This window comes from Lutra lutra, chromosome 2 (genome assembly GCF_902655055.1).
Source record: "Lutra lutra chromosome 2, mLutLut1.2, whole genome shotgun sequence".
NCBI classification, from domain to species: Eukaryota; Metazoa; Chordata; class Mammalia; order Carnivora; family Mustelidae; genus Lutra; species Lutra lutra.
Window position 1 is genome coordinate 62,907,871 of NC_062279.1, and position 23,294 is coordinate 62,931,164.

The window sequence follows — 23,294 nt, forward strand, 5'->3', positions numbered from 1 at the left end:
ACTTTATTTAATATTTTTATTAGGCTTTAGAGATGCTCAACAGTTTACACTAATTAGACCATCCAAAGCCTTTTGAAGATTAAGCAAATTGGACAACCCTTGTTAATTAGAACATAATTTGAAGTTTGAAATTATATCATTGATGAAGTAGTCTAATTAGTATGACGATGTGTTAATGGACCAGGGAGACACAGCAACAGTGGAGTTTGGCGTGAACCTCTCCAAGGCTTGCACAAAAATCCTCCCTCCTATACCGACATTAATAAAAGATTTCTATAGACTTCAGCCTTTCCACGATAACATACAATTTATAGTACACACAATGCATTAGCCCATCGCGCTGCTCAATTTTTTCACTATTATGAAAACTAATAAATTCGTCAAGCTGAATTAAGCATACAAATCAGATGAGGCATAGCAGATTACACAGTGAAGCGCGGTGTCTCCCGAGCCTAAATGAAATTTCAATCTAATAATTCCTTCCTGGCCCAGTCATAATTTGTTTAGAGATGTTGTTCTACTTCTTTCAAAGCGCTATTCGCACTATAATTAAATGATACTCAAGCTTTTAACTTTGATTTATTTCATTTCTCGAAGCTTGAGACAGTGAGAGCTGTACAATGTCATTTTTTTTATTTCTTTGAAAATTACCGTAGCTGTTGTCGAGGTAGAAATTAAACACCTAAGCATTTACTTGAACCGTCCAGCGCAAGCCACATTCATTCATGTCAACACCCCCTGTCCAGTCTCAGATCTAGACTTTTCCGGTCTCATGCTCGGGAGCAGTGCTGGTAGGAATCTCCTTCTGCTACTATTTATTTTCCTCCACATAGAGGAGGAAAAAGGCAAGTCTGGGGATAGCCCAGGAAAGCGCAGAGGGGTTAAGGACCGTGGACAGAGCTCGCCGTGCGCCCTTTGCCGCTGCCTTCCCAGTATTCTTTGGCGACTCCCGGGCACTGTGCTCCCAACTTGAACCAGCCATGCCACTCGGTTGAGGTCATGGGTGAACCGCGGCCCCTGCTCTCTGCAACCGCGGGGCTTCTGGGCGCAGACCACTCGAGGGCCCCTCTTCGCCACGCTCCTTTCCATTCTGTTTTGTCCCAGCGCGCGCCAGCGCCTCTCAGGCCTGCCGCCTGCTCTCGCACCTGCTCGCTTTCCCCAGGCACCGAGTGCCTGCACCTGCTCCCAGTCACCCCAGTCCGGGTCAGGCCACCCGCAGACTCCAGGGTCCGGGTCCCAGGGCCTTCTCACCCTCGCCTATACTCTGCTCCTTCCGCGCTCTGGGGAGATGACAGCAGCCCCTAACATCAAGGGAAGTAGAAGATTGGAGCGGGAAGGAGAGGAGGGTGTGTGTGTGTGTGTGTGTGTGTGTGTGTGTGTGTGTGTGTGTGTGTGTAGGAAAGGTTGTCTCCTGCTTTTACAATCGGAACTAAGAGTGTGTCCACGTCTAAGAAGAGTGGTCCACACTGGGACAAAAGTGCGAGCAAAGTGATGGCTAAAAATAGGCTCTCTGCACTGAGCGGCTGTGGAAATGAAGATAAGTGGGGTTTGTGCCAACCCCCGAGGGCGTGTGTGTGCGTGTGTGTATGTTGGGGGGGGGGTGTTCAGCAGCACATGCGCTCTGTGATCTCTGGCCCTGCCTCTCCCTCCATCAGTTGCCCCTTCCTCTTTTGATTGTGGCTAATGAAGAATAATAAAATGAGTGGCAGTATTTGCCAATGGAGCCGCCCAAGACCCAACTCACGCTGAACTTGGATACTGGGAAGAGGAGGAGGAATATCCCGAGGAAGAGAAAAGAGGGTGGAGAGGAATGCGTGTCGGCTGGCGGGGGGGTAAGGTGGGGGGGGAGTAGACAGGGTTGGGGAGGGGGGAGTCGCATGCGCATAGGCGACCCGAGCTGGCTCCGTGGCCGTCCAATCCGCTGAGAGCTGAGAGAAACCGAGTGAGAGAAAGCCCTGCAGCCCTGTCGTTCGACCCCATGTCTCTTCGGCACCAGGTACCCGCCGGGCCGAGGGGGCGCCGCGCTGAGCGCCAACTGAGGCTTGCACCTGGCGGAAGCGCAGAACAGCGCGGAGGAGCTGGGTCCGTGGCGGTTTCCGTGAACTCTCCTTCCGCCAGGAGTCGGAGATCGGGGTCACCTGCGCTGCGGGGAGGGGCGGGCCAAGTGGGGGTGGAGGCCTGGAACTTAGCGGTAAGCAGGAGGGGGGAAGCAGCCAGGTAAGACGTTCCTACTAGTCTGGGGAAAAAACAACCCACCCAACGCTGGCTTGCCCTCAACTTTATTTAAGAGTTTCTTTCCCGGCGTGGCGGAGACTAGGCGGAAGAAGCAGGAGGGGCTGGAGGCCGGCTTTTAGGGACTGCCTGGCGACTGGGGCGCAGACCTAGACAGTGGGGTGGGGTTGATTGGGGACACTAAAGAAAGTGAGAGCTGCGGGGCGCCGGGAAGGGGCGGAGGCCTCAACACGCGGGAGGGGGCCGGAAGGGAGGTGGAGGGCGCAGCGGGGAGAGGGAGGCGGGTATCTGGAGAGCTGAACAGACCCGACTCGGGAGGGAGCAAAGAGAGAAGGGGCGACGCTAGAATCCCAGCAGGAGAAACCGGCACTTACAGGCAAGGAGGGCGGAGGCGCGCGGGAGGGAGGGAGAGAGGGCGGGGGTAGGGGCAGGCGCGGGGAGAGGGGAGTATAACTCAGCGGCCGCGAGGCGCAGGGGCAGTTTTGGGCGCCCAGGTCTGCAGCCAGCGCCTAGAGGAGCCCAGCAAACCCTTAATCTGACGGCGGAGCCAGAGGAGGAGCGCATTAGTCCCGGCAAGGAGCACAGAGCTGGGAGTGGTGGCGGGAGAGCGCAACTTTGCACTGCCCTTCCCCGCTCCTGCGCTCACCCAGCACTTCTTAAGAGGGTCCTGGCAGACGGGACCTGTGAGTGCGCTACGGAAGAGCGCCCGGGCGGACCGGGAAGATGATGATGATGTCCCTGAACAGCAAGCAGGCGTTCAGCATGCCGCACAGCGGCAGCCTGCACGTGGAACCCAAGTACTCGGCACTGCACAGCGCCTCGCCCGGCTCCTCTGCGCCCGCGGCGCCCTCAGCTAGCTCCCCTAGCAGCTCGAGCAGTGCTGGCGGCGGTGGTGGCAGTGGCGGGGGCGGTGGAGGCCGTAGCAGCAGCTCCAGTAGCAGTGGCAGCAGCGGCAGCAGCGGCGGGGGCTCCGAGGCGATGCGGAGAGCGTGTCTTCCAACCCCACCGGTGCGTATTTCTGCATAATCACCGCTTAAAGGCACATTTTGACAGCCCCCTTTATCTGCTTGATGTTTTTTTCATGTCTGCACAGCAAATCACCCCACACCTCCAACCAATTTCCCCCCTCTCTCTCTTATGTATTCAGCGGGTCTTTTCTTTCATATTAATTTTTATGACCTGGGATGTTGCCTGTGTGCGTCTTGTGTTGTGTTGTTTGCAGGCTCACTTTCCTCCTCCTCGTGCACGCTCGGTTTTTCTCAGTGACTTCCCTCCTCTCCGCCTCACCTGCTACTTGCTACTTTCAGGATTATTATTATTATTATTATTATTTCAACGTTTTGGGAATGTTGTAGACGCGGCGGTGTTGTCGAGCGCTGAGCCGGGGCTTCCGGAGAGAGTGCGCACAATTCCCTGCTGAGCGTAATGTGTGCCTTTTACTTGCAATTGCAGAGCAATATATTCGGCGGGCTGGATGAGAGTCTGCTGGCCCGAGCCGAGGCTCTGGCGGCCGTGGACATCGTCTCCCAGAGCAAGAGCCACCACCACCACCCGCCCCACCACAGCCCTTTCAAGCCGGACGCCACCTACCACACCATGAACACCATTCCGTGCACGTCGGCTGCCTCTTCTTCGTCGGTGCCCATCTCGCACCCATCCGCGCTGGCGGGCACGCACCATCACCATCACCACCACCACCACCACCACCATCAGCCGCATCAGGCGCTTGAGGGCGAGCTGCTGGAGCACCTGAGTCCCGGGCTGGCCCTGGGTGCCATGGCTGGCCCCGACGGCGCCGTAGTGTCCACGCCAACTCACGCGCCGCACATGGCTACCATGAACCCCATGCACCAAGCAGCGCTCAGTATGGCCCACGCGCATGGGCTGCCCTCACACATGGGCTGCATGAGCGACGTGGACGCCGACCCCCGGGACCTGGAGGCATTCGCGGAGCGCTTCAAGCAGCGACGCATCAAGCTGGGGGTGACCCAGGCCGATGTGGGCTCCGCGCTGGCCAACCTCAAGATCCCTGGCGTGGGCTCCCTTAGCCAGAGCACCATCTGCAGGTTCGAGTCCCTGACGTTGTCGCACAACAACATGATCGCGCTCAAACCCATCCTGCAAGCGTGGCTCGAGGAAGCCGAGAAGTCCCACCGCGAGAAGCTCACCAAGCCCGAGCTCTTCAACGGCGCGGAGAAGAAGCGCAAGCGCACCTCTATCGCCGCGCCAGAGAAGCGTTCGCTGGAAGCCTACTTCGCCATCCAGCCGAGGCCCTCCTCGGAGAAGATCGCCGCCATCGCGGAGAAGCTGGACCTTAAGAAAAATGTGGTGCGCGTCTGGTTCTGCAACCAGAGGCAGAAACAGAAAAGAATGAAATATTCTGCGGGCATTTAGGAGACCCTCGGCCTCTCCAGGGACAGCCCCTCCTCATCCCCTCTTTTCCCTCCCTCTCTCTTTCCTGCCTCTTTTCTTTCCACCTTTGGCTACCAGAAACAATTCCAGTAAATGTGAATAAGGAGAAAGCGAGGATTGGCGAGCGAGCGAACGAGCAAGCAAATGAGCCCAAGCCCGGTGAGAATGTGAAACCATTTCTCAAAGGAGAGAAAAACAAAAGAAGAGATTTGTCAAGTTGTAGCAAAGTTGTCCCTTTTAACCCCACCCTGTCCGGAAAAGGCACCTCGGCTTTTTCCCAAGAAGTCTGGAGCTGGCTGTTTGCAGAAAGGCAGACGAGACAGCCTTTTAAAAGGCCCCCAAAATGATCAAGTAAGATTTGCTTTTATTTCTAAAGACATCACCCTTGTTCAAGTTTAAAAGTACACTTTGCAGCTATTTTTCAGAAATAGAAATCGATTCAGGACTGAAACTTTAAACTAGAGTTGAAGCTTAATGTGATAGAGACATCTCTAAAGTATTTTGAATTTAAAAAAGATAGCAGATTTTCTGCATTTACACTGTATATTATATATATATTTTTATTGTGGTTCTTACCCCCTTCTTCCTTCTCTGAAGTGTTAATGCTTAAGAAAGGAGTCGCAACTGCTGTGTTCACTGATCTTGAAAGCTATTATTAGATTATTGCCGAACAACCCTCTGTAAATTATTAATTTATCTCTCTAGCAACTTAATTTGTGCACATTCTAATTAATTAAACTTCTTTAGTCTAACAAACGGGGGAAATGTATGGCTAGTGGAGTTAAACAATTTTATGTTTCATGAGTTCACTGAATTTTTATGGCTTTCCTCTTATACTGTGTTCCTTTGGCCCATTTGTATATTCTCACTTTGAATGATGATTGTTTTTTCTTTGTTTTTACTGGTAGTGTTCTGATTTGTGAGTCGACACTCAGTAATGGATGTCTTAATTGTGTAGACCTGATTCACTGTCTAAAGTATTGTTTACTTTGCTACATATTTAATGGGGATTCCCACATTGTCCCCACTACACATGCTCTCTCACTCACTCTTACACACACACACACACACACACACACACACACACACACGCCTCTAATGGAAGAGAAGAAGAAGTGAAGCAGTTGGAAGCATGACTATGATGCATAATTTTCTAGCTTTAGGTGCATTTGCCACTTGGTGTTTGCCCTTCCAGATGCTAAGATTTCACCAAGGTATTTCAATCATCTTGTTTTGAACTGCTTTATTGACTACATTTTAACATTTACAAGAATCCTTCAGTTTTTCCTTTTGGAGGTTTGTTTGTAGAAAAACTAATCTGAACTATAAGAAAGACAGTGCACTGCTTGTAAATTCACATTGTTTGGTAGAATTCTTTTGGAACAAAAAAAATTTAGGTACATGGTGACTGGTACCTTATCTATTGTAAATATTCCATTCAAATGATGCACATATAGATATATTCTTACAAATTTTGCTGTATTGCTGTTCCATTTGAGGCTCTTTGAAGTCTTGAGTTCTGTATATGAGCTGGTTTCTTGTTTTTTTGTTAATAGATGGTTTATTTACTATGGTAATGTATTAAGTTATTTTTGGTGTTGTTTGATTGTCTTTCATTGAAAAAATGATTTTAATGTTTTATTGGCAAAGTATGCTGCTTTTTTCATTAAAATATACTATTAAAATTAAATGGCTTTTAAAATGTGATGCTGTTTTCAGTCATTTACATGGAATTATTTTGATGGGGGATTTTTTAAAAGCAGAAACATTTTGATGGCTTATTATAGAGTTGTTATCATAGTGTGATTTGGAATTTTGTAGGGGGTGTTTCTCCAGGAAGGTGTAAAAGAACAGGGTTTATAATAGTCTTCTAATAGCTAGAGCTCATCTCACGGGGTGCTTTGCTTTTCTGTCCAAGATGAGATTTTGATATTTGGCTCTAAATACATCTCTTGGAATCTCTATTCCAGATCTGCAATAATTCTGCAAAGAGAATCTTTGTGAGCAGAGACATTAGTTGAGAAAAGAAGGGAAGAAATTCAGTTTAGTCTTCAGCAACACTGGGAGACTGGGTGTGGCAAGAGGCCTATTTCTGGGAGTAGGACACCCTGGTTTAGGCCTAGGGGCTGGCCCACCATAATTCTCAGTTCAGTCACCAGCCCGGGAGAGCAGTGGCCCAACCAGAGCAGGAAGCACTTTGGTTACTGGGTTATGAAATAAAGTACATTTCTGTCTCTCTCTCATTCTCTTCCTCCATTTCCATAACCTTTACACAAACTTGTATTTGCAATAGGCAGTGTGGATTAAGGAAGAAATTCTGGATGGTTAGAAGGAGTAGACTTTTTGCGCCCTTCCTATCACTCAATCAGACACCAAAGTTGGTGGAATCTAATGGTGGTCTGGCACAAAGAAATTTTGTCCTTTGATATACAGACTTTAAAAATTTTAATCCTGGTTTAAAGATACCTTCTCACCCATTTTAATTTTGATCCTGGTTTAAAGGTATCTTCTCACCCATTTTAAGAAACATATTAGGTTTTCAAAGTTTTCTTTCTTTTTTTCCAGGAAAGCTCTGGTTTAGATATTTACATTGTTAACAAGAAGAACATCTTACTAATCTATAGATCCAACAAGAGGAAGGAACCAGGGGATCCTCCAGGGGAAATTCTGCTACTCTGAGCTGCGACCTAATATGGAACTGTTTGGCGATCTTTCTTATTTTGAAGATAAGGTTAGGAAATGTCCCATGAGTCAATGAAAATTGTTATAGTGGCTCAAGTTAGGATTAAATGTTGTTAGAGAACATTGTGATTTTCAGATGTAACAAAAATAACTGTGAGAGTTAATGGATAATAAGTGGAGGGACTTCTTTTTCTGCAACTTAATTAAAGAAGACACCAGAAGAGACAGAATCTATGTGTCCATGTAGAAATGATGAGATATATTGTATAGATGCTTAAGGAAATATTGAAAGTTGTAGGAATTTGAAAGAAAGAATTGTGAATCCAGATATAGTGGTATTGGTGGTTTAATTTTATTCTTATATTTTGGAGGTTGGAAGTCCCTTCTTCTACGTTATTATCTATTCTTAGGTTCAGTTTTCTTGAAGAGTCTTTTCAAATAGCCAGCCTTTATCTCACTACACTAGGTCCTGGTTTCAGCACCACGGATAGTAACCACATTACTTTGTCCTATTCCAGCACACATTTGACCAAGCAGTGTCAGCCAGCTGGAGAACTTTCTGCTTGCTTACTTTTTCCAGAGTAAATGAATTAAGTGGCTTGAGTGTGTAGCAAGCCAGGTTTTCTGATCTAGGATTAAGCTTATCTTCAATAAATAACACCTTTTCCTATCTGTTCCTATAACACCTTCCTAACTGTTATCTAAGTCTAGGATATGTGCCTTAATAGAAAGGGGAGTCATAGAAGAAAGACAGGTGTGCTAGTGTTTTTTTCTACAAATACGACATCTTTAAGTGAAGAAAGAAATCCTGTAAAAGAAGCCAAAATTAAGAAATATATTGAATAGAAATAAAATAGGTATACTTTTAGTGTATTTGAAGTGCATGGTAACTTTTGTGTATGCATGTTTGTCCAAGATTTATATGAAAAAAAATGACATAATAACAACAACTATCCATTCACTTCAACAGTTGAGAGTGAAGACCTGTATTTCCCCTCTCACTCACCAAGTATTTTCTGTCTCCCATGTTTCTGCACTTTTAAAACTATATAAGTTTTGGGGCGCCTGGGTGGCTCAGTGGGTTAAGCCGCTGCCTTCGGCTCAGGTCATGATCTCAGAGTCCTGGGATCGAGCCCCGCATTGGGCTCTCTGCTCAGCAGGGAGCCTGCTTCCTCCTCTCTCTCTGCCTGCCTCTCTGCCTGCTTGTGATCTCTCTGTCAAATAAATAAATAAAATCTTAAAAAAAAAACTAAGTTTTAAGTACATCTTCCTTACATTGTTACAAAGGTAAAAAAAGAAGCTCTCTTGCCTACAAAATGGAAATTATATCCATTATTTAAGCCTACTTAAATGTGTTTGTTTTATGGGAAAATCAGAATTTTAAAAAAGAAATATTCTGAAAGTTTTTATTAATGAGAGTCACAGAGACATATCAAAACAAACCAAAGGAATTTGGAGAGAAGAGGATTGATCTTAAAGAAGAAGTTAAAGGTAAGAACAAAATGAATCTGGTATAAATTATTGAGAAATATTTATTTAGTACTGACTTTCAAAATACTGAAATGGATAGATAGCAAATTGCAGCTGAAGAGCCTTGTCATATCAATCAAATCCATTGGCATTAATGACTCATTTCCTATTTTTTCTCTTCAAGGTCCACAATAATTACTACTTAATTAGAAAGAGATATTTTATGAATTGACTTAGCAGCACACATGGTCATCCACAATTTGACATTTCAGAACTATACAATTTATTTCTTAAAACTTCTCCAAAGGCAATTGATCCAATCTTTTTGTGCATTGTGATCATTTAAGTCTAAACAAGAATGGAATAAATGTCCAACAACAAAGATCATGTAAGGCCTGGTTGATATCTGAGTTCTCTCTACATCAATTGTATTCTGATATTATCCAGAAAGAGTGCAGATTTCTTTGGATATTTCACATTAAATCAATTGGTCAATTCTTCATCAGATTACGTCTCATTGGCACATAGCTTGGGGAAAAATAATGGAAATAAGAAAAAGCAAGTGAAATAATTAGGGTTTATGTTCAATATAATGTTCTTCAATTTTCTATAAAACATACTTTAAAATAAATAACAAACATAACTAAGTCTTTTTGCTATCAAGGACAGATTCTGAGGCCTCTCTTTGCCAAGGGACTTGGAATTTGGGGTGTAAAAATGCTTTATTTCAAATTTTAAATGAATTCATTTTGGTCTATCTATTGGGGACACTCTTGAAGACATGGTAGAAAGGACATTAAAAAATTCACTTGATTTTAAAAGGCATATTGTTCAGAAGATGAAGCTCAAAATTTTCCAAGCAAGCCATGACTGCAAGTTTAGAAATAAACAGTTTAAATTATTTGGTGAAAACAATTTATACTCCAGGTAAAAGGTGCACATTATAACTCAAAACTGTACTTCACTGTTCATTTGGTCTTGGAGGGAGGGGCTGCAACACAAGGCTAAGGAAAAAAAAGTTAGATTGGTGTTCTGATAGGACAAAAAAGAAGACAAAGGTTCCCAGATAGTTATGATGATAGAAATGTTCCTGAAGTCTACATTTGTCAGAAGACAGATTTATGGCAATGAGAAAAAAAAAAATCACTAAATTTTTCCTGCTTTGCCCCTTTAAAGGAGCCTTTCACAGTACTGAAAGGCTATTATGAGTGAATTAATAAATTACACAGCAAATTATTAAATCCAGATAATTACAAGGAATAAGTAAGTAATCATTAGTTATCTCAGCTAATTACTGTGGGTCAGAGCCAGCCGGAATGTGAAATCCTCCTCGGGAATTGAAATTAACTTTGCACAGTGAGTCTCTCTGCTTGACATCCCCAGTCTGTAGGCACATGGCAGCTCCCTTGTGAGCTAGTCTTTCTATTTAACTTGGAGAGAATAGAAATAAAATTAAGTGGCAATGTGATAATAGGAAGCTGCTCAGAAAGCAAACTGTGGGTTTTATTCTGTACTTCCAAGGCCTGGAGATGAAAAGCTTTATTTACCCCAGTTTCAAAAAAAATGTAAAGCACCCTTGTTGAGATAGACTCCCTGAACACACACACACACACACACACACACACACACACCGCACACACAATCTATAGTCATCTGGTATGACAGATTAACAACACATATGGAAGGCTCAAGAAGAACAAATGTTTTGAGTTGTGTGTGTGAGAGAATGAGAGAGATAGAGAGAGGGAAGGAGGGAGAGAGAGGTGGGGGGGTAGCAGTGAGAAATAAAGAAATAAAATGAAAATATTGCTCTTTGCTTTCATCTCACAGAGCAGAAAGGCTGTCGAAAAGTGCAGCCCAGTTTAATAATCTGTTTGCGTTGTTTGGGTAACAATATGCTTTCATCTTGCCACAGGAAGAACCAGCTTAGTGCAAATGTTGTTTCTCGTTGATCTTTCCACCAGATGCTTCAAGAACTGATGTCACCTTTTTTTTCTTTTTTCATATAGCATCACTTTCCAAAGCCAGCCTCTACTACTCTCTCCCTCCACTCCCACTAACCCCCCAAGGCCTTCTCTAAGGGCAGAGAAGACAGCCAAGCCTGGTGCCTGTTGGAAGTGGAAAATGAATCTGTGTGATAAAGTGATTGTTTGTATCACAGGGTTGGGAAAGACTGGACACATGAAGAAAACTGCTGTTAATATATTAAAATGAGGGGGGGAAATCTGAGAGCTTTTTTTTTTTTATCAATTGCAATTAGATGGACAGTCTTTCTGCTCATTCCCTGCTCTAGTCTGGGATGATAATAAAAATTTAATGAAGCCTGGGACGAGCAGAGAGCTCTGTCTAGGGACCGTGGAATAGAATATTTTAACTGTACATTTATACCAACTGTCTGGCTTCAAAGACGTGACTGCTTTTAATCTCGAATTAGAAAACCACAGATTTGAAATTAAATATTAGATACCCTCGGATCCCCCTCCTTTCTGAAATATTGTCACGACTCTGTTTTCCTCCATTGGCCCATAACACACATATCTTAGGTCTCCAATTACATTTCCGTGAATAATAGATGGCTTTGATAGGGTGCAGTATTCTGGTGCTTTTGTTTTTTTTTTTTTTTTAAATAGAGTTAATGCAATATTAATTGGCCGTAGATGTTATAAGAATGCACAGCCCCCTTTTCAGGAACAAATCGATGAGATAGGGATATGAGAGTCAGCGAAGGCGAAGGCTTTTCCCAGCCTAGGTCACTTATTTGTGGAGGGGACCTTCTTAGAGATTTGGGTAAGTGGAGGCTGCTTTGAGTTCCGAGGCCTTGGCTGCATAGGCTCCGCAACCTGGAGAGAGGACCACGGGTGAAAGCGGAGGTACAGAAAGGGAACTGTGTGTGAGAGAAGCAGGGGTGGGGAGAGCGATTACCGAGAGGCTTTACTAGCTTTTCAAGGCTAAGGCTTCGCGTGCGCCTGGCCGGCTCTGGCCGCGTGGAGGAATCAAGATCCTCGCACCCATAGCTCTGGCTTACCACTCCTTTGCACCTGCTGGCCTTGGGTTGCGTGCCAGCCCCAACTCCCCTCTCCTCCAGTTCGGGGTGCACCTCGGTGAGAAGCTGGTCGCGAATGGGTGAGAGTTAGAGTCCATAGGAGTCGGGGGTGGGGGGGCAGAGCCGTCCATCCGCGCTGGACACGTTGCTCTGGCCCCCAGTGGCCCCCAGAGCCTGGGGGAAACGGCGGCTTGCCAGGCGCGCAGCTAGGAACCCGCGAGAAAGAGAGGCCCGGCCGCCTCGCCCCCTTGCATTTTACTAATCACGTCTATTTAAATTCTACCGCGGTCCGCCGCGCTCTCACGGGGAAAGCTCTGGAGAACTGGACCCATCAATTATTCTGAAAAAAAATCCCAGACTACGTGAGGCTTCCAGCCTGCGGGAGGGAGGCGGCGGGAGGAGGTGGAGAACTTAGCCCCTTCTCTTCTACCGTTCTCTCCGCCTTTCCCAGCGCGGATGACTTGGTGTACGCTTAACTTCAGGGTTCTGGGGCCCACAGGAGCTAGTGCACCTTCAGAAGGTTTGCGCTTTTGTGGACCCGGAGGGGAGGTGGTCGGCGTAGACTGGGACCTGGCCTAGCTTTCCCTTCGACCAGTGTGTTTGAGTCCTCTGCAGCCAGGTCTGATAGATCACCGTTTTCTGCCCTGCTACCCACTCTGCATCACTACTTTCCGCCGCCCTCACTTTTGGCCAGGTCCCTAATGCGGGTCGCCCGGCTGGGGGCTGCTGGGCGTGGAGCCGTCCCGGTTCAGCCTTCCTTTACTCCACAGACCTGCGAGGATGGGACCTTAGGGACATACTAGTTTAGAAGCCTTTTAGGAACCTCGATTTAAAGTCCTCTAGCGCTCACCCCACCCCCCATTCAGGCTCCAGGATGCCCCGAGGCGAGCAGCAAGCCGAGCGCGCAGCTGGACGCGCAAGAAGAACGCGTTCGCTCTAAAGTAGGGAGGCGGGTGAGCCTGGCTAGTAATTACTGCCCCCCCCCACCCCCACGCCCAGCCTCACCCGCCCCCACCTCCGCACCGGTCTGCAGCCATTACTCCAGCTGTCACTCGGCGGAAAGCGAGCACCCTCCCCCCTTCCCCCGGACTTTGCTGTAGCTAACGGAAACCTGAGCCCCCCTCGCACTCCGATGTGTCCGGGTCGTGGTTCCTAAATTTTTGTTTCAATTTTTCATAAATACAATACTTCCTCCTTCCTCTGTCCCCTAACCTTCTCATTTTCTAGATCCTGGGAGCATATTCAAAGTCTTATTTGTGTATATTGGTGAATGTTTGTTTTTCTTTGATGAGGGATAGGGGGTTCCCTTGTAGCTTCTGGGTTTCCCTGAACAATCTGAGGCCACAAGAAAATTAGAATTATGTATCAAATATTTTTGAAAGAAGCCAACTGGCTTCTGGAATTCTTTAAGATGCCAACGTCATCCTGTTAAATCAATGCAGTTTGATTTAAAAACAAAAACAAAAACAAAAAACAAGTTCCTGATGGGCTTGAAAGTGACTGAGAGGCTTAAACCCACACCCTCTGCAGGAGTGGCTCAGGCCGAAAGGGGGCCTCTGAGTTGGTGGGCTCACCAGAGGATAGATGGTTAATACACACAGAGCCAGATAGTCCTACTTCCCCAAAGGGACACCAGGGTTTTGCTAAATGGCAGTCTATCTCTGTGCGATTTGGTTAAATGGGGGTGTAGACTCCCTGACTTTGAGCAAGAGTAGGTCTTGGTTTGGGGAATCATTGGCCTGGTGTATGAGGTGATGGAGGTGTGTATATAGTAGGGAGCTTGAGGTTAATTCTTTAGGAAAAAACAGTCACTTCGTGCTCCGAATTCAGGAGCAGTCCAGGATCCAGATACGAAAGGGTAAGATTTCCTCAGGAATCCCCCGGCCCTTGCCTAGACTAGCTACCCCTGCTCCAATCCTGGTCTGTCAATTTCCTTGTTTTAAACCCATGGACTTCTATTCATTGCACTGGGGGTGGGGTAGGTGGGAGTGAAGTGCCTCTCCCTTTGGTGTACACGGTCCTCTGAGGCCCAGAGGGCCCAGTGGCTCAGCAAAGGCAAGGTCTACTTTAAAGGTGAGCCAAGACCCGGCCAGAGCCAAATCACTTTACAGCATTCAGGATTCATACCCCCACATGCGTCCATACATACATACATACATACTTCCTAGCCTCTTCAGGCTTGGCCTAAAGCCACAGACCCCAAGAGTGGTAGACATCTTTTACTTCAACTCTGTGTTTTTCATGGAAACTTGTCATCCAGGTAACACACACAGGTAGATGGGTGTTCACAACATCACAACACAGGGATAGACACAGGGATGTTCCCTGCGGGCCAGCATGCCATGATGAAACTTTACAAACTCACTCAAAATCTCTCCCTCTTACGTCTCACACAGACAAGTGATTAGACTGGAATGTGCTTTAGACTGACCTTCCTCATTTTGTTTTTGTTTTTGTTTTTGTTTTTAAGTGCACCTAACTGGCTTTGACGTTTGTTTGCCACAGGTGTCCTTCCTGCCAGTCCTGCCTACACACAGAGCCCAAATCCAGTGTCTTCTGGCTGTAGCACTTCTGGCTCCAAACCTGAAGCTATCCGTGACTGCCAGGAAGGACACGGGGACCCGCCTGCCTGCGGCTGGGCTCCTTAGGGGCGAGGGGCCAGAATTAGACGGAGTGCTCCATCTGGAATCAGGTTTCAGTGCTTCAGGCTCTGGGCTCTCCTGGACTTTGTGGTGGCTCCCAGAGAGGGCATCCAGGTTCACCGTTTTGAAGTCCCATTTTGGTACCAATTTGGAGGATCTAGCTAACAATGCGGGATCTGGCTAACTTTCCATCTCAGTACCCGGAAGTGACCGCCTCTTTGCCTGAAACCAGAATGAAAACCACTGCTTTCTCCTCTGCCTCCGGAGTCTTCTCCAGTCTTTGGCCTGGAGGTTGAGTGGGGAAGAGAACGCAGTCCCTCGCTGCTGAACTAGGAGTTCTGATTCCTTCCGAGAGAAAAGTCATTTTTGAGGGCTGTGGCGTTCATATCCTTAAATGGTGTCTCTAGCTTCATGAAAGGGTCCTAAATTTGTTAAGTAAGAATCGGTTGGCAACTTGCACTTTTTTTCATCAACTTTTCACTTTGCAGCCCTGAGAGCTTTTAATTACAGTAATGTCAGAGAGGCCCATTCTTCTATTTCCTAAATCATTTCATTGATTTTTTTTTCCCCTCATGCTGCCTTCCTTTTCAGCAAGACTTATTCCCCACCCCCGCACCCCCCCCCCTCCGGGGGATTCACTCAGAGCTTGAGAAGTGAGCAAGAAAAAAGAAGGAGTGTGAAGGGAGACTGGTGGTTAAAGGAGAGTAATCTCTATCCTTCCCCAGGGAGAGGGAGATATGCAAAGAATAACCACATCTGCCCTGTCCCTAGCGGAGACAGGGTAGACACACAAAAGAGAAACGGAAGTTATGATAAAATAGTAAGGCCATAGTGAGGGGGACCAGACCAGTCCCATTTCATTAGGTGTTCTTAATTAGATCCGGGAGAACCCCAAGTACCCAGGTAATTGGTAATTAGTCTTGGTAACACGCGTTTGTTCACTGTAAATAAAATTGCAAAATTTTCCTGAAGGTGACTCAAACTATATACGCTGGGCAGGAGGGGAAAGAGGAAGAATAAGCAAATCTAGCTCTCTGAGTTGAAATGTGGCAAACCCCACTTCCCATTCTGAAAAGCTCAGCTACTTTTCCTCCTAAAACTGGGTGAAATCAAAATTCTTTGGTTTTGTCACTAATCTTGTTATTTACATAACTCTAAGTTTTATTTTTAAAAAATAGTTTTTATCATCCAGTTTGAGCATCATCATGGAGCATTAATCAGCCAGTGGAAAACAGAGAGAAGCAGGATTTTGTTGTCAGACAAAATGAGAGGTGAGGCTGCTCTTTCTACTTACTCCCACTGTTTCAGAATCCTACACTAGTGGGTAGAAGAAATGTCTAGATGTTTCCTGAATGTCTCTTTAGTACCAGAAGTATGTGTGATTGGGAAAGAGGGTTGGAGAAAGGAGTGGACAGATTTAATGGACGATAGGAATAATCGTATTTATTGTGCCCCAATTTGAAACTACTTCATAACTCACTAATGATAGTAAGAAGCATCCGTATTCTCTATCATTTAACTCCTGGCCATTGGGCATCAGTTACTCCCAGATAAAATGATTTAATCAGTCTAGGAGAAATCTCTTTAATGCTCAGTCCCTCACCCATCCATTTCTCCCCTGTCCCTGCCCTCTTCTCATTACACTCATCTTTCAAATGGCTTGGATGAAGAAATCTTAGAAGCTACTCTCACTAGTAGAAACTGCTCTCTTATTGAGGCAGGATTTCTGTATCGACCCTAACGCTGCCCAAGAGCAGCTTATAAAAACGATCCCCCAAATCCATATTTATTTTGAATGGGGAGGGCAGAGAAAACTGTCCTGAGCTGCAGTAATGCTTGACTTTCTTGCAGCAGAAAGGCTGAGCTTTTGTTTGTAACTTACAATAAGCCATTGACAAACTAGAGTTGTCTCTTTTTCAGGTTTTGCAAACTCACTCTTACACAAACTCTTTCTACTTGTTTAGGAAAGGATGCTAACCCTGAAACTGCAGCCAGATGCAGCTCTACGCAACCGCAGAGTTTCAGATGGCATTTGCCACAATGGATGCCAAGTAGACGTGATAAAGCAGAAAGTGGATACAGGTAACACCATATTAGAGTAACTCCTCTTCCAGGTTTCCCATTTAACTGTCACAGCAGGAACAGGTCAGAAGGAATCAGTTTTAAGAATCAATCCCCAAACCCTTTCATACACTCTGATAACTTGACTTAGCACTTATCCCCAATCCCTCCTCCTCCCCAGCACTTTCTTACAGAAGCTGAATTGTGTGCAAAGCTAAAAAGATCTCAAGTGGTTTCACAATGAGAAGCTTCTAAAACTGTGATCAGTAGAGCTTAGATCCTGGAAAGTGTTCTGTGTCTTTGTGGAGGTATGGAGGTGTGTGGTTTGGGAGCATACAAACAGCCCTGGGTCTTACTGAAGCAAAGAGTTGTGTCTGTTCTGGGTGTCTTGGTGGGTGTGGGGTACATAGAGGTCTGAGGGAGTTGAGTCTGGACGCCCTTTTATGAACCTCTTTAACCATGTGGAGGAGATGCCAAGGACATTTTTACTCTTTGGTTGAAGAAGCACACAGGACTCTAGAAGGTATCATATTTACTACCTAAACACACTGACTTTTAGATGGAAATGCCATCAGTTGTCTCTGCCCAGTTCTGTTGCAGATCTATTAATCATATCCACAAGGATTGCCAAAATGGCAAGGCTCTCTTCGCTTTTCAGTTTATACAGAACAGAATCATTTACATAAAGTCCTTAAGGCAAATAACTGTTGGGGCTCTAATTTATATCTGATCGAAAATTAGCCGTCATTATGCGCTCCATTAGCAGCATCTTTAATGTGCTTCTAAGCACCATTTGTCAAGCGGCTTGTTAATATCCTTCAAGTCTTTAAAGTTGAGAGCTCATTAAAGAGTGCGCTCTGTTATTGATGTAATTTAGATGAGTTTGGAAGAGCAAGTATACCATGCCTTGAATGGGCAACCTCCAGAAGCCAGGGCAAGGGGCCATGTGATGACCAAGTTCCCTACGAATGATCTCCCAGAAGCCTTCATGTTTCTCTGACAGCAGGTCTCATAGAACTGCAGAGGTGTTTTTGAAGGCCCACTCCCTGACCTCGGTGTAAGTCATCCCTTCCTTTGGGAAGGCCTATGTTTATCTTCAGTGTTTCCTTTTTTTCCTCATCAATTCATATTTACTGTGGCTCACTGAGCCTTGTGAGAAGGAGCAGGGAGCATAGAAAAATGGGCCCTAATATAAGGTCCTTGATTAGAGAATTTGCCAGTTTTCTTTTCTTTTCTTTTTTTTCTTCACACCTCCATCCCTTATTTAATGCCTCGTTGTTTACTTCCTGAGGTCTGCCCTTTATTCCACTGAGTGGAGGAAGTAAATATCCATTGAGAAAACCATAGACTGAAAGACAGAGATACTGCCCTTGAACCTATTTTGACTGAGGTACAGTAAACCCGCTTAATTATGTACATATTATTACATTATCTATCAACCACCCCATCAGAAGAGCATAAAGGCCAATAAATTACCTCCGTTATTTATCTAAAAATCCATATATTTTGTCATTTTCTTTCTGGAGGATATTATGTTAGTGTAACACAATAAAGAAAACCATTAGCACAGCCAGAAAATTGCAACTGAGTGCAACAATAATTCCACTAGCAGGAATAACTAATAGTTTAGAGAGCTGCATTTTGTCCCGGATTTTCTGGTAGGTTCTATAAGCCTTCCTTTGATTCAAGTCCTGAGTGGATCTGTGAATCCTGCTCTGAGGGGTTTAGTACGATTTCCTACACCTGCCTTCCCCCCTTCTAAATCTTACATTAAAAGAAAAACATTCAAACCTATCATGATTTTTGAACCCCACTTCTCTCTCTCCACTTCCCTCCTGAGACCTTCTGGGGACTTAGATTAATGCAAGATAATGAAAGACATTAGGCATTTTATTCTCTCCTCTAAATTTCCAAGATTCTTTCAGCCCTGGACCAGTGTGCGAAGATGGCTCTACTTCATCAGAGGGAAGAAAAATAAAACCAAGAGTTTAGGAACTGGCTGGGGGTGGGGTTGGTCCAAATGCCTCCAAGTCTTCTTTAAGCCCCTCTCTCCCCTTTACCTCCTTCTTCGAGAATAATCTCATTTTCATCATTTGTTGAACAGCTTCTTCTTGCCGTCCACACCTTAAGAGAGTTTATTACTAGCACATGGGGAAAGAGAAGGGAGAAAGAAAGATATAATAAGATCAATCTAAGGACATATTGAGGTCATATAACAGCACAAATATTCTCGAGTGCTCTGTATAATGTGCAGTGGGGATTTTGGGTAGTTTTATTGTGTGGTAGGATCCTCATCTCCGTTGTTTTTTACAGGATTCCTCCAGGCTAAAGTAATAAAGCGAGTAATTAGAATGCTAAAGACAGATGTAAATAACAGGAATGAGACAGCGGTGACAGATGAGCGGCTGGGTCAGGAAGGAGCCCAGTTGGTGGAAATGACACCGTTCCCTCGCTCCGGATCCCCTCCCCCACCCCATTCCCTTTTTCTCTCTCGGCCTCTGCTCCCTCCTGCCGTGGCCTTAGGCGGCCGACCGGGGACACACCGGTCAAAATTGCATTGGGGAGGCGCAGCCTGGCTGCGGTCCTTGGAAACCGCTCGGGGACCGTCCCGAGCCTGGAAAGCTACAGGCTCGATCCCTGATCCGCAGCGAGGTGGAGGTCAGTCGGGGACCAGGGCCTTCCCCGGGGCCCGTCCCAGGCCGCGGGGACTTGCGGGTCGCCTCGGTCCCCAGCCTCGCGGCACGCGCCCCCTCCTGCTGCTCTCCCCCCCCTCCCTCGCAGCCGCGCCCGCGCCTCCAGCCTGCGCCCGGCCCCGGCCTCCCGGGCATCACCCGCGCCCGGGCTAAGCGCGGCCCCCGCTTCGTCCTCGCACCAGCCCCGCTGCCTTCGGGCCTTGGTCGCCTTTTTCCGCAAACCAGGGCGAAGAGGCGCCAGAGGTGCCTTCACGGCCTACTTGGGCCCAGGAAGCCCAGCAGGCGGATCTTTGGCGCTTCGGCCCCCGGAACGGCCGCGGCCCGAAACCTGGGAAGCGGCCCAAGCCTGCCCCGTCTGCGCCGGGGCCTTGAGTCCCACGCTGAGAGCATCACGGGGCCTTCATTCGACTCCCAGGCCACCTCTCAGGACCCAACCTTTCCTCAAGTAAATGTTACATTACCCCACGGAGGACCCGAGAAAAACAACTCTCCATGCCCTTGGACAAACGTGCCATTCCCAGCCCTGATCTACCACCACTGGGCCGGTAGGAGCAAACGCAGTAATCCCCAAGTGAACGAGCTTCGGTTCCCTCCCGACGATTTAAATAGACTGAGCAGCTTGCTCTCAGTTCCTCGTAAGGAAGTGTGAAAGTGTAAATGCTACCTAACCTCTCCCTTTGACATGAGAGGAAGAAGAATCAGGTCTGAGTTGAATCTCTTAACAGGTCCTTTAATTCTGAAAACCCCATAGACAACTTCCTTGATCTGGTTGCCAGAGGGCCCCTCTTACCCCTGCTTGTATGACAATTTCTTTTTTTTTTTTTAAGATTTTATTTATTTATTTGACAGACAGAGATCACAAGTAGGCAGAGAGGCAGGCAGAGAGAGAGGGAGAAGCAGGCTTCCTGCAGAACAGAGAGCCTGATGCGGGGCTCGATCCCAGGAACCTGGGATCAAACCTGAGCCGAAGGCAGAGGCTTTAACCCACTGAGCCACCCAGGCGCCCTGTATGACAATTTCTAGCAGGGCTGCTGGCGTTTGGAATGGGTGTGGTGAAGAGTGCATAGAGGTGTCCACACACCACCTTTCTGGGGTAGCTTTAGAGGCCTAAATGCCTTCCTTTTAGCATCAGTACTCTTCCCATTACAACACACAAGCATCAAACAAATGAAAAACCCCAGAGTGAGCCAGATTAGGTGAGGAGGCAGTACAGGAGGTGCTGGGATAGGTGAGCTGCTACAGGGATGGGTTAGCAGGTGCTTATGAAAGGCAGTGACAGCGACAGCAGCAGAGGAATTTCTCTAGTACTTCCTGGATTGGTAACATCAGCTGTGCCCACCAGCGGAGGAAGAGGACCATTCTTTCAGATTTTCTTTAAAAGAGGAGTGTAAACGAGTGGGGCAAAATGAGAAATACTTATTTATCAATTTTGGTTTTAATTTTTAATACCTACTCAATAAATCTATTTGCATAATTTGTATCGCTACACGTGATAGATGCCTTGCTTAACCTGTTTCAGGTTATTCAGACGGATTATTATTTTGGTTCAAGTTGACATTTTATTTTTTAAACAAGCAGTTCGTCCTGAAAAAAACAACTGGGGAATGGCTGTGAATATTTAAAAGCTGGTGATGATGAGCGCTATTCTCACACTCTTAGGTCAGATCTATAGGTCAGATTTTTGAGTCTTTTTGTTAAGTCTATTCTTAATAAAAGTTAAGTATTTCAGGTAGGTGTGGCTAAAGAATTCAGTGTCTTTCCTAAATGAAAGTTTATCACCACTGGTGAGTACTGATGAGGGATTGCACTAGAATTCATGGAAAATTGGCAGGCTCCTCTGGGTGATACGTCTCTTTCTATCTCTAGTAACTGGAGGTCTGAACAGTTGTAAAAGGACTGATCTTGGAAAACTGAATTGGGCCTTAAACTGATGCCTCTGAAGAAAGGTACTGGATTCATGGGTAAATTTCCTCTGCTTGTGTGTGGCCTCAGCAGCTGAAATGTGGGTCTGTCTGGAATTTTGATGCAGTCATATCTCTGATAGCCATTTTCACTTACTCATGTAAGGGAGCATCATACGTGTGGACCAAGAGTCATGTTGGTCCTGCCAGTAGTGGTAGAGGATAGTGGTGAGGATAACCCCTCAGACCAGTCTATATTATAAATATGCGGTATGGATTCCTCATTGCTGAGGTAGCTACATGACTAGAAATGAGGAGAAGCAGGAGAAGTGCTGGGAAGGAATTAAAGGTCATGTCTGCTTGGGCCACTTTTATAGGAGATGAGAATCGCTTCTTGGTTTCCTCTTATCTCTGTGAAAGACCTTTACTGTGTGCAGAACTCCCTACTGTTACAGAAATTTCAAACATTAGGTTGTAATGCATTAGTTGGGCAAGGGGCTCAGTTTAGGGGGCTGTGAGTAACATAAAGAAGAAATTTTAAAAACAAAATACAATAGAAACATTTGATTTGGACATGTTGTGAGAGCAAGTTTTGTTTCATGAAACTTTAGTTTTTGTTTTATGTCTGTATGCCTTTATTGGTCCCTGGTGCAAAATGTATTTCTTATTGTCAGTTTTAATCCAAAACATTATAAAACTATTGTTGTAGGGCCCACGCTGTGTCCTACCTTAACTGAGAACTCTTTCTGGGTTATGCCAGTCCTTAACATTTTTCCCATCACCATTTATCTGTGCCACTTACTTGATGCCTCTCTCGTGTGTTTTTGTACCATTCAATTCTCATGTGTACATGTGATTTTTGCCTAATTGAACTGAAACTTCAAAGGTGTATATGTTAGGTTTCTTTGCATACGTCATGGTTTCCAATGTGCTGCTGAGACCAATCCACGAATGGAGATGGCTAATTCCGTCTTAGCAGGAACAAGCCAGACCTCAGCTCACGTGCCACCTTTTCAGGGATGCATTTCTTCTTCTTTTTTTAAACAAGAAATTTATTTAAACAAGATGCTTGACTTGAAGGGAACGCTATCTACGAATCATTTGTTTTATTTTTTTAAAAAACATTTAGGGGTGCCTGGGTGGCTCAGTGTTTTAAGCCACTGCCTTCGGCTCAGATCATGATCTCAGGGTCCTGGGATCGAGCCCCAGCCGGGGCTCTCTGCTCAGCCGGGAGCCTGCTTTCCCCTCTCTCTCTGCCTGACTCTCTGCCTACTTGTGATCTCTCTCTCTGTCACATAAAAAAATAAAATTAAATTAAAAAAAAACATTTAAAGATTTTATTTATTTATTTGTCACAGAGAGAGAGTGCACAAGCAGGGGCAGTGACAGAGGGAAAGGGAGAAGCAGGTTCCACTGAGCAGAGAGCCCGATGTGGGGCTCCATCCCAAGACCCTGGGATCATGACCTGAGCTGAAGGCAGACGCTTAACCCACTGAGCCACCCAGGCACCTCAAATCGTTTCTTTTAGAGGAATTTAGGGGATGCATTTCTTAACCTGTTCCCCACCTCTACTCGAGCCTAGATCATGTCTCCCTGATACTAGCTCCCAGCACTACGGGATGCCTTCCTAAGACTTACTGGGGTTTGAATATAAATATTTGTGTGACTGGGTGATTTGTGTCCTCCACTAGAGTATAAATTTCACTGAAATGGGCCACATCTGTTGATCTCACATGTACCTAACACAGTATTTGACCAGTGGTGGACACTTAATCAATATTTGTTGACCGACTGACTGACTGATGGACTGACAGGCTAAACGACTTAAAGAATGACCAGCTGTTCTGGCAGAAGCCATAGCCCTTTCTTGTTATCAGAAAGACATTTTGCTGGGGTGCCTGGGTGGCTCAGTGGGTTAAGCCTCTGTCTTCAGCTCAGGTATGGTGTCAGGGTCCTGGGATTGAGCCCGGCATTGGGTTTTCTGCTCAGGAGGGAGCCTGCTTCTCCCTCTCTCTCTGCCTGCCTCTCTGCCTGCTTGTGAACTTTCTCTGTCAAATAAATAAAATCTTAAAAAAAAAGAAAGACATTTTGCTAATGAACATAAGATGAGATAGGAAGAGTCAGATCTAACAATTTGAGAAAGACAAAATTTTGCATG

The 23,294-nt window shown here is 45.9% G+C and overlaps 1 protein-coding gene across 1 annotated transcript; it reads left to right on the top strand.

Moving 5' to 3' along the window:
* The first annotated feature begins 2,106 nt into the window (after positions 1-2,106).
* On the top strand, positions 2,107-6,310 carry POU4F2 (POU class 4 homeobox 2). Its single transcript, XM_047717587.1, has 2 exons — positions 2,107-3,240; positions 3,685-6,310. The coding sequence occupies exons 1-2, from the start codon at positions 2,956-2,958 to the stop codon at positions 4,624-4,626; spliced, it is 1,227 nt and encodes a 408-aa protein (XP_047573543.1). The 5' UTR covers positions 2,107-2,955; the 3' UTR covers positions 4,627-6,310.
* Positions 6,311-23,294: the final 16,984 nt, after the last annotated feature.

Excerpts from the sequence above, each read along its gene's own strand:
- POU4F2 (XM_047717587.1), top strand. The coding sequence starts at position 2,956 with ATGATGATGATGTCCCTGAACAGCAAGCAGGCGTTCAGCATGCCGCAC. Across the intron at positions 3,241-3,684 it reads CGTGTCTTCCAACCCCACCG|AGCAATATATTCGGCGGGCT; the intron begins GTGCGTATTTCT and ends TTGCAATTGCAG.